Source organism: Macrobrachium rosenbergii, chromosome 48 (assembly GCF_040412425.1).
Source record: "Macrobrachium rosenbergii isolate ZJJX-2024 chromosome 48, ASM4041242v1, whole genome shotgun sequence".
In the NCBI taxonomy this organism is placed as follows: Eukaryota; Metazoa; Arthropoda; class Malacostraca; order Decapoda; family Palaemonidae; genus Macrobrachium; species Macrobrachium rosenbergii.
Window position 1 is genome coordinate 115,814 of NC_089788.1, and position 12,188 is coordinate 128,001.

Genomic DNA, 12,188 nt, shown 5'->3' on the forward strand with positions numbered 1-12,188 from the left:
ATATCATATATATATATATATATATATATATATATATATATATATATATATATATATATATATATATATATATATATATATATATATATATATATATATGTTGCAATATATACCTAGCCCAGGCAAGAACACTACAGGTAAGAACAATGCAATTAGGAAGTTCACCTGACGCCCTTCTTCGAAAGGAGGCTTTCCTTACAGGTGAGAGGAGATAATTAGTGTTTATTCCATCTATAGTCGTGCTTTTCTGGTTTTTAAGTTAAATATCTAGATATTTTAGTATGCATTCACTAATAATTAAAAATTATAAATTTGTACTGTAAGTTTCCTAAAGGTACATAGCTTCTCACAACCTTAAAAAATGACTTATTGCTAATTCTCTATCCTGTTAATCTACTCAAGGAATATACTTGGCATGGATTGAAACTGAGAGACTTAAACCTGAATGAATGATTTACTTTCAAGATCGTTCAAATATCAATTGCTATAAAGCATGAAAACTATTTACTGGTTAACTTTAGCTAAATAAAGTAATTTTTACATCCTAATCCAAGGTAGAGATTATCATCTAATCATAATGGTGAGTTATTAAGTTTACGAATTAGATACTAGCAACTAAATCAAAGTCTACACTCGTATAATCTCCAGTAAAATTATGATTATGGTTTCACTTACTTTGTCCAAGTTGGTTTAATCTTTCAATTATGTCTTGATTTCTCTCTCTCTCTGTCTCTGTCTCTCTCTCTTTCTCTCCACCCTTCTCTCTCTCCACCACCCTCTCTCTCTCTCAGTCTCTCCATCCCCCCCAAGGTCCTCTCTCTCTCGGGATTTCTCTTCTGAGATTTCTCTCTCTCTCTCCTCTCTCTCTCTCTCTTTCTCTCTTTCTCTCTCCAGTAAATCAGGGTTGACTTTTGCGATAGTCAAGCACACACGTACATACATCCACACACACACACAGTAATGGACAAGGTCCTTGCTTGAAGCTTTTCTCAGGATTTTCTCTCTCTCTCTCTTTCTCTTCTCTTCTTGAGATTTGCCCAGGAGTTACATAAACATTGCAACTGGATACACTATCTATTAAAGACAATATTGTACATAAATGAGAAAGACAAAAAAACAAACAAGTCGTCCTCTGTTCGATTCTCTAGGCACTTTCTGCAATCTTTTCTCTGGCTGCTGGGATTCAAGAGGAATAGTTTTTTCTTTTATTTGATACACTATCTATTAAAAAAACAACACATCTTACATAAATGCAACACACACAAACACACACATAAACACACACACACACACTCTCTCTCTATATATATATATATATATATATATATATATATATATACATATATATATATGAATAGTTATTTTCTCTATTTTGTTGCATACAAGATTTAAACAATATTTCTCTCTCAGGAATGAAAAAACACTCACTATAAACCTCTCTCTCTCTCTCTCTCTCTCTCTCTCTCTCTCTCTCTCTCTCTTTCTCCTTTCAAAAAATGAATAGTTATCTTTCTGTCTTTATTTGCATACACTATCTATTAAAAAACAATATATCTTACATAAATGCAAAGGAAAGATGAAAAAACACTCACTATAAAGCTCTCTCTCTCTCTCTCTCTCTCTCTCTCTCTCTCTCTCCATTCAATAAAAAATGAAAAAAGGGTTCCCTTGTCCGTCCCAGATTTAATGCTGCAACTGACTGACAAGAGCGTCTGATATCGACGTTCCGAGTCCAGAGACTGACGGATTATCCTTCAGAAGTCTGGAGTCCAGATCTCTGGAAAAGTTCCAGTCCCTGAAGTGCCGGGAAATTGCAGGCCAACTGGATATTCCGATGCCCTGGACATTTGCTAATATTTTTGGCTTTGTAAATGAAATATTTTATTTTCTTCTTCTTCTTCTTCTTCTTCTTCTTCTTCTTCTTCTTCTTCTTCTTCTTCTTCTTCTTCTTCTTCTTCTTCTTCTTCTTCTCTCTCCGTTAATGGGAATTCTTAGTCAATAATTTATTTTCCGTTTATTTATATATTTTTTTCAAATTGCTAATATCTTTGGCTTTTTATATTAAATACTTTTCTTCTTCTTCTTCTTCTTCTTCTTCTTCTTCTTCTTCTTCTTCTTCTTCTTCTTCTTCTTCTTCTTCTTCTTCTTCTTCTTCTTCTTCCGTTGGCGAGAATTCTTAGTCATTGATTTATTTTCCGTTTATTCATATGTTCGTTCAAATTCCTAATACCTTTGGCCTTGCGAATTAAATAATCTTCTTCTTCTTCTTCTTCTTCTTCTTCTTCTTCTTCTTCTTCTTCTTCTTCTTCTTCCGTTGATGAGAATTCTTAGTCACTGATTAATTTTCCGTTTATTTATATATATTTTTTCAAATTGCTAATATCTTTGGCCTTTTATATTAAATATTCATCTTCTTCGTCTTCCGTTAATAGAATTCTTAGTTACTGATTTATTTCCCGTTTATTTATTTATTTTTTCTAATTGCTAATATCTTTGGCCTTGTGAATTAAATACTATTCTTTTTTCTTCTTCTTCTTCCGTTGATGAGAATTCTTAGTCATTGATTTATTTTCCGTTTATTTACTTATTTTTTCTAATTGATTATATCTTTGGCTTTTTATGTAAATTCTATTCTTCTTCTTCTTCTTCTCCTTCTTCTTCTTCTTCTTCTTCTTCTTCTTCTTCTTCTTCTTCTTCTTCTTCTTCTTCTTCTTCTTCCGTTGGTGAGAGTTCCTAGTCATTAATTCATCTACATTTTATTTATTTAGTTTTTTTTTTAATATTGTACCCTTGAACTATAATGATAATATTTGAATGTCATTTTTTCCTGCTCGGCCCTTCGCATAAGACTGCCTTTTAATTTTAAATTTTTATAACTATCTCCTTTTCATTTTACATATTATTATTTTTCCTTTTCATTGTACTGGTTATTTTTCGAGTTCGTCCTTTTTCCCCTTTTTATTTTAAATGACACTTCATATTTTTTATTAATATTTCCTGTTCATTTCACAGATTTTTCCTTTTCATTTTACTGGTTATTTTTCGAGTTCATCCATTTTTTTTATTTAATCTTACCTTCCTCCTCCCACTTTACTTAAACCTTTCGGCGCCTTTGTCGCTTCATTTATCCTGCTTTCTATCTTATTATACACCACGCTTCCGAAAGCTGCATGCCGCCCCGGGGCGCCCGAGGACTTTTCAATCTTCCTCCTTCCTCGGGGCGTCCTCGCGAGGACGATATCCTGGCTTCTTCACTTCTTGCTTTAAAACACTATTTATATTCAACATCACATCTCAAGAAGTGCTGGGAGGCCTGGTCTGGACCTTCCTTGGTCTGCCTCCCTCCCTCCCTCCCTCATTCCCTCTGGGGGATTCCAGGAATCCGAGGCTGGAAGAGGATTATGAAACCACTGAATGTTTATGGGATATTTCCGCGTTTTCGATAAGCTCCGGCAAAGACTCGGTAGCCGTTTTCCCTCGGGCTGTTCCTCATCAGTTCCCGCTTTTTTTCGGGCTGTTCGTTATCAGTTCCCGTTTTCTTTCGGGCTGTTCCTCATCAGTTTACGTTTTCTTTTGGGCTGTTCGTTATCAGTTCCCGTTTTCTTTTGGGCTGCTCCTCCTCAGTTCCCGTTTTCTTTTGGGCTGTTCCTCATCAGTTCCCATTTTCTTTCTGGCTGTTCCTCATTCGCAGGGGACGAGGATCAGCTCCCGTTTTCTTTCAGGCTGCTCCTCACCAGTTCCCGTTTTCTTTCCGGCTGTTCCTCATTCTCAGGGGACGAGGATCAGTTTCCCGTTTTCTTTGAGGACTTATTAGAGCTAAACATCCATTACCTCGGCTCCACCATTCTCAGCAGGCTTCCTTTACAGCTCTCTCATTCATCCCTTAATGACTCCCCTTTGGAGAAGCTTTATGGGGCCTCTTAAGCAAAGGCTCCTGATTCTCAACTTTGATCCCGTTATGACGGAGGGAAGACCTAATTACATTGGGGGAGGGGGCGGGGTAGGGGATGGGAGGGTGGGGGGGGGAGACTTGAATCCAAGTGGATCTTACTTCTCAGATTACTTACGAGTGTTTAATTGTGTGATTTGCAGTTCATTATTGCGCTATTATGTGCGGATGTATGGCTTTCTCTATTACTTTTTTATAATTTCTCTTTGTTCTGTATATAGGCACACATGTACATACATACACAAACACACACTATATGTATATATACATATACATACATACACACACACACACACACACACACACATATATATATATATATATATATATATATAAAATATATATATATATATATATATAAATACAGTCAAGTGTTATATCTTAAACCTTCCCATTAAGAAGTAGAGGTTGGCAACGGTTTAGAGATTATAATGATAAAGAATTCCTACGTGAAATGGAAGAATATAATCTCAGACTACAAGAATTCATCGCTTTGAAATACGAATTCAAAATAATTCGCTCTCTATACTTTTCTAGGCGATTCAAATGGTATCTATATCTAGATATACCTGCTGTACATTAAGGCCTAGAATTCTGTAGCTACTAGAGACAGTTTGCTGGGAGTTTTATCTTGGCTACAACTGAAATGTTGTATAATTTTTAAGTGCAGTTGGAGAATCTTCTGATGTCCAAATGTTTAAGCGAGGAGCTAATTCATTCCTGCTCTCAGATGCTGATGATGACGTCTCCTGAATTTCAGGTGTGTCGGTTTTAATTGCTGTTCCTTCATATTTATTTTTCCTGAATTTCAGCTGAGTCGGTTTTATTTTTCATTCTCTAATATTGATTTATTTATCATATTTTTTCTATAGCTTCTCTCTCTCTCTCTCTCTCTCCCCTCTCTCTCTCTCTCTCTCTCTCTCTCTCTCTCTCTCTGTCTCTCTCTCTAGGCTGATTTCCATTTGGAGCCCTCTTGGTTTTATTTATAAAATTTTTCTATTTCTTCTCTCTCTCTGTCTCTCTCTGTCTGTCTGTCTGTCTCTCTCTCTCTGTGCAGGCTGATTTCCATTTGGAGCCCTCTTGGGTTTTATTTTTCATTCCCTAAAATTGGTTTTATTTATAAATTTTCTCTGTGGCTCTCTCTCTCTCTCTCTCTCTCTCTCTCTCTCTCTCTCTCTCTCTCTCTCTCTCTCTCTGTGCAGGCTGATTTCCAATTTGGAGCCTTCTTGGGTTTATTAAGTCTGTTGACTCTGTCCGTAATAAGGGTTTTCAGCCGAAGATTTAAAGAACGAAAGAAAAGCGATTTAGATACCTTCCATAACTGGATCTCTGTAGGCTAGAGTATATCATTATTATTATTATTATTATTATTATTATTATTATTATTATTATTATTATTATTTCAGTAGATGAAACCTATTCACATGGAACAAGCACACCAATAGGGACATTGACTTGAAATTCAAGCTTCCAAAGAATGTTGGTTTCAGCCTCCCACCACAGACCCACCACTGCTGCTGCAACTGATCATGATACAGAGCCAGTGATTTTTCACCGGCCTGGGGGAGACGCGAACACGCGACTTCTGAGTGGCATTCCACGTCACTAACCACTATACCAGCGGACCAGCAACGCCCCCGCAAAGCGTTCTCATATGTAGATGTGAAGTGCTCATTCGATTTCACTTTAAAATTAGCTTTTTAGTCTGTCCGCCCTCAGATCTTAAAAACTATTGAGGCTAGAGGGCTGCAAATTGGTATGTTGATCATCCACCCTCCAATCACCAAACATATCAAATTGCAGCCCTCTAGCCTCAATAGTTTTCATTTTATTTAAGGGTAAAGTTAGCCATAATCGTGCTTCTGGCAACGATATAGGATAGGCCACCACCGGCCCATGGTTAAAGTTTCATGGGCCGCGGCTCATACAGTATTATACCGAGACCACCGAAAGATCGATCTATTTTCGGTAGCCTTGATTATGCGCTGTAGCGGCTGTACAGAATACTCGATTGCGCCGAACGAACTTCGGCGCATATTTTATTTTATTTTTTTTTAATTTGTCTGCACTACTATATCCATTTAGGAATGTCATTCAGACTAGGATGATAAGTCGACGACTATCTTCTGATTGATGCTGGGACAGGCATCCTAAAGGAGTCTGATTGCTTTCGTTAGGATTCTAATCCTGAGATCCCGCCTCCGGCGGAAGGATCTGATTCCTTCTCCCTACAGGCTGGAGGGGAGTCCATCGTGATGGTGAATTCATCAGAAGAGAAAGTCAGATAAATGGTGAACTGATAGAATGAAAGTCAGATCTTTTTGCATCTAGAAGAGGAGAAGTTGGACGTTTGCAAAGTTAAGATAAATATTTACTTAGCTATTAAAGTAATGACATTTTATGATAGAATATTATGCGGACAAAAATTTTAAACACAAAAATCTCAAACATTAGACTGTTTATTTCAAGTCCTTTGATGTGACTCTATCAGTTTTTTTTTATTTATTTTATAAAATTTAGGCTATCAAGCCAAGCACTGGGTCACTTCCGGCCATTCATGACTTAAGACAATTGAAAAAATGGAGTTTGAGCGGCTGGACAGCAAGACAAAGAGATCTATAAAATAAAGATGATGAAGTACAATGATCTAAAGGTGGAACTGGGAGAAGATCCCACAGATACACTAAGAAGTAACAGTCAGAGGTGTTGGACAGCGAAAATTAAGACAGGAAGAGGAAATGGAGATAAAGTATATGGCTTAAAAAAAGTGGGTGCAGCTAGGGCCCTTAGGGATGCCGCAGGTAGCCTTTAGTAATGCCCACAGTACACCAAGTGAGGCGCACTGACGGCGCTAGCCCCTACCGGGCCTACAATTTCAAAACTACACAGATATTCGACTAAGGAGTCTGACAATAAAGAAACTATTTGAAAACACCCTTCAGTAATGCCTACGGTGCACAAAGTGAGGTGCACTGACGGCACTAGCCCCCTACCAGGTCCACAGTCTCAAGACTACACACAGGTGTTTGACTGAAGAGTCTAACAATAAAAAAATTGTTTCTGAAAAACACAGCAGTATTTCTCAGGGCAAAAAAAAAAAAAAAAAAAGTCCCCAGATCCAAAACAAAAGTCTTGGGAAGGGTCAAAGACTTAGGCAAAAGATGTCAAACGGAAGCCAATATTTATTCATCACTGGAATGGCCTGGAAGAAAGGGGTTTGAGCTGTACGAAATCCTTTCTCTCATGGACGATCGAACTTCTTTTATTTCTGTTTGCCTTTTATTCTCGATTGTCATCCTCTGGGACTGCTGCTGATTTTCTCTCCCTCTCTCTTATTCCTCCTTTCTCTCTCTCTCTCTTATTCCTCCTTCCTTTCTCTCTCTCTCTCTCTCTCTCTCTCTCTCTAATTCCTCCTTCTTTCTCTCTCTCTCATTCCTCCTTCTTTCTCTCTCTTATTCCTCCTTTCTCTCTTCCTCTCTCTCTCTCTCTCTCTTATTCCTCCTTTCTCTCTCTCTCTCTCATTCCTCCTTCTTTCTTTCTCTCATTCTTCCTTTCTCATCTCTCATTCCTTCCTCCTCTCTCTCTCTCTCTCTCTCTCTCTCTCTCTCTCTCTCTCTCTCTCTCTCTCTCATTCTTCCTTTCTCCTCTCCCTCTCATTCCTCCTTCCTCTCTCTCTCATTCTTCCTTTCTCTCTCTCTCTCTCTCTCTCATTCCTCCTTTCTCTCTCTCTCTCTCTCTCTCTCAAAGTCTTTTAAAGCCTTTGGCCTGCATCCCGTCTATTCTTCATCAGTACCTCTCCCATGAGTTCAGCATTGTCTAATGGCCTTCTAATTTATACTTCACGTTTCTTCCGCCTTTGTGTATCTGTCTTCATTTATCTCTTTATCGAACGCTGGCAATTTCGAAACAATCTTCGGCCTTCTTGATGTTGTCGACAAAGGAAAACATCAAAAGGCACCGAGGTCCATTCACATTTATCGGGCGGAAGGCATCGGGTATTATCATGATTGCTCTTGTTACCTCGAGATTTTGTTGGGAGTAGGTGGATGCTTTGTGACGCACACACACACACACACACACACACACACACACACACACACATATATATATATATATATATATATATATATATATATATATATATAGTATATATTATATTACTTACACACACGTGGCTTCTGTATTTTAACAAATTTTAAGCCTCAAATATCTTTTAATACCCAGTTCACTATTCCTTTTAGATAGGTTACACCCACCTTGAAAATAAATTATACCCAAGGAGAATTATAACTGATATGTGCTTTCGTATCCGACAGGATTCGAACCGTTGCTTGGTTTGGGAACCACTATTGACAGTGACCTTACAATATATATATATATATATATATATATATATATATATATATATATATATGTAAGTATATTTACTGTATATATATATATATACAGTATATATATATATATATATATATATATATATATATATATATATATATATATATATATATATATATATATATATATATATATATATATATATATATATATAATATACTAGTCACTTTCTTACCATATTCATATTTATTTCTAATAACCACAATTCCCTCTCACCTTCTCGATTTCTTCACAATTTTTTAATTAGTTTGTCATTACAAAAAAAAAATACAGAGAGAGAGAGAGAGAGAGAGAGAGAGAGAGAGAGAGAGAGAGAGAGAGAGAGAGAGAGGCGTTCCCAGCGTCCACGAAGTATAATCTATAACTTTTTGAAGACCCTAATTATACGCAGGCTTCCTCCGAAGGGAATTCCGACCCGCAGGGAGAAGACGGGGGTGAATCCTCAGGCAAAACTTGCTCGGAAAGTCAGCAGTCGGCGCTGACAGGAGTCTCAGGGAGAAAGGTTGTTGCCTCCCGCGAGAGAGAGAGAGAGAGAGAGAGAGAGAGAGAGAGAGAGAGAGAGAGAGAGCTTTGAGTTTATGAAACGTAGGCTGTCAAGCCAAGAACTGGAACACTCTTGAATATTCAGCAATAAAGACGAACAGAGAGAGAGAGAGAGAGAGAGAGAGAGAGAGAGAGAGAGAGAGAGAGAGAGAGGGAGAGAGAGATGAGGAGGGTAAGGAAGAAAGGAAGCTGACAACGTCCTTAGATTATTGCTCCTACAAGAGTGTCCTGATGACAGCTTTCATCACCTAAAATGAAAATTTAATGTCGCCATCGAGACAACACGCAGATGGGACCCATCTACACGTACTCGAGACTTCGACAAGCCGGGAGAATCACGTTCATTAAGCTCTGATGAGAGTCTTTGCTCGTGTGTGGGGAGATGTGTGTGTGTGTGTGCGTGTATTTGGACGTGTGCGTGTGTGTATATGTTTGTGTATGTGTCTTAATTATCTTTACCATGTACCTGCATATAGGAATACACTGAACCACTTAAAAAAGATATGTGTGTCCGGTAATTTTCATTTTAAAGCAACACAGTGCACTACTTAAACAAGATGTTTGTGCTTGTGTTTGTGTATGTGTGAGTGTTTGTGTGCCTTAATTGTCTTTCCCCTGTACCTACATATAGGAATACAATGAACCACTTAAACAAGATATTTGTCTGGTAATTTTCATTTTAAAGCAACACAGTGCACTACTTAAACAAGATGTTTGTGTGTGTTTGTGTATGTGTGAGTGTTTGTTTGCCTTAATTGTCTTTCCCCTGTACCTACATATAGGAGTACAATGAACCACTTAAACAAGACATGTGTCTGGTAATTTTCATTTTAAAGCAATACAGTGCACTACTTAAACAAGATGTTTGTGCTTGTGTTTGTGAGAGTTATGTGTGCTTTAAATTACCGTCATCTTACAGCAATACAAGGAACCAATTAAACAAGATGTTTATGTTTTTGTGTATTAATCATCTCTTACCTGTACCATTTACCTGTATCTCACCGTACCTTCGTTCCACAGCAACACATGACGCCACTTAAACAAGATGACTACAAAAAAAAAAAGAGGAAAACTTCTTCCTGAACTTCTTACCAAAATTTTATGGACAGTTATTTAAGCGAAAGTTTTTTTTCCGGGGTCTGAGAAATTCATTTTGACGTCTGATCATTATCACAGTTGAGGATGCAATCAGGGAGGCTTTCATTTCACATGAAGGGATTCTAACTAGTCAGGCATCGGCTGTTGAATTTGGGTACCTTGATATTCTCTCTCTCTCTCTCTCTCTCTCTCTCTCTCTCTCTCTCTCTCTCTCTCGCGTTAAATGGCCGAAGGTTCTCCAGTCCTTGGTTTGACAGTCTAAGTTTCATGAAATCGAATCATATCAAATCTCTCTCTCTCTCCCTATATAGTATATATATATATATATATATATATATATATATATATATATATATATATATATATATATATATACAAATATATATATACATATGTATATATATATTTATATACATACATATACACATATATATACTGTATATATATATTTATATATAAATATATATACATATATGTATATAAATATATATAAAAAATAAATAAATAAATAAAAAATATATATATATATATATATATATATATATATATATATATATATATATATATATATATATATATATATATACATATATACATATACATCAGTTTGTGAACTAATGAGAAATGTCGACCATTGAAACACCAGAATTGAGAAAGATCCACATTCCTACAAGAAGTCCGACCGAGAATTCTCGCAGGGAAAAAGAATCCGTGATTATAAGGATCTGATATAAATACTTCTTCTTCTTCTTCTCCCTTCGTCTATTTTCCGTCACATTTCCTTCCGAAGACTCTCCGAGTTATGGAAATGAGGAGGAGGAGGAGGAGGAGGAGGGAAAGAAATAAAGTCGGTGATCCGACCGAAGAAGATTTTCGGCTGAGGACGGATTTCTCTGGCCCCAAGCGGCCGCGTCGCCAGATTTTGCTATTTTCATTGTTTATGCTTTAAGCCTTTTCTCCTTGGTGATCTGAGTCGGCTGAAAGTCGTCTCTCTCTCTCTCTCTCTCTCTCTCTCGGTCACTTTGGAGTCCTTTAAAATGTCTGTTTGTTGAGGTAAACTAAAATGTTTATCTTTTGAGTTGTCTAAAATGTCTGGTCTTTTCGGGTAATTTAAAATGTACAGCCTATTTGTCATTTAAAATGTCTGTTCCCTTGAGAGTTATTTAAAATGTCTGTTCATTCAGTCATTTAAAATGTCTGTTCATTCAAAATCATCTAAAATGTCTGTTCATTCAGAGTCATTTAAAATGTCTGTCACTTTAGAGTAATTTAAAATGACTATCCTTTGAGAGTCATTTAAAATGTCTGTTCCTTGAGAGTCATTTAAAATATCTCTTCCTATGAGTTATTTAAAATGTCTTTCCTTTGAGCTTTATTTAAAGTGTTTTTTCTTTGAAAATCATTTAAAATGTCTGTTCCTTTGAGAGTCACTTAAAATGTCTGTTCCTATAAGAGTCATTTAAAATGTCTGTTCTTATGATAGTAATTTAAAATGTCTATTATTTAAGTCACTCAAAATGTCTATTCCTTTGAGAGTCATTTAAAATGTCGGCCCCTGAGAGTCATTCAAAACGTGTCCCTTGAAAAAATAAGATTCTTAACGTAGCGCAAAGTAACTTTGGGTAAAAAAAAAAAAAAAAAAAAAAAAAAGACTGCTAGCCTTAAATCCGCTGTCATTGCATTAGTTACAAAGGCTTGATAACTTTTGCCCTCTATTCTTACAGATTATTCATTCAATGAATCAATGACGAGGTATATAAAAAAGAAACTAATAATTATTGATAAATAATTTTGATATCTAAGTTAACGACCTCTGCCATATATTATTCACGATCTGTCTCCAACCCACGAATGGCCGTTTTCATGACAGCGTCTCATCGTCGTAAGAGCATTCTGAGAGCTTGCCACAGCAATTATTTGGCGATAGATTTCCCCGCAGGACGATGCAGAGATAATCATCTGTACCGTCGTAACTTCAATCAAAGGACGCCATCTGTACCGTCGTAACTTCAATCACAGGACGCCACTAAAAGAAAAAGGGAATTCGTGTGCTTCAGAATATTATCCAGCTTTTTCTTACTGCCACATTTAGATGTGTATGTTTGACTGAGTTTTATATTCGCGTAAAGCTGTTGCTCAGTGTATTCGTCCTTGATCTTCAAAGAAATTTTATTCCCGTTAAAATATTCTTTGGCTCTGAGTG

At 36.6% G+C, this 12,188-nt stretch overlaps 1 protein-coding gene across 1 annotated transcript in view; it reads right to left on the reverse strand.

Annotated features, from left to right (window-relative positions):
* Positions 1–2,628: 2,628 nt before the first annotated feature.
* LOC136831660 (uncharacterized) overlaps positions 2,629–12,188 on the reverse strand; it is a 31,932-nt gene continuing 22,372 nt past the window's right edge. The window contains exon 4 of the mRNA XM_067092289.1: positions 2,629–2,733. Within this exon, the coding sequence (XP_066948390.1) occupies positions 2,629–2,733 (105 nt within the window). The remainder of the gene's footprint in view (positions 2,734–12,188) is intronic.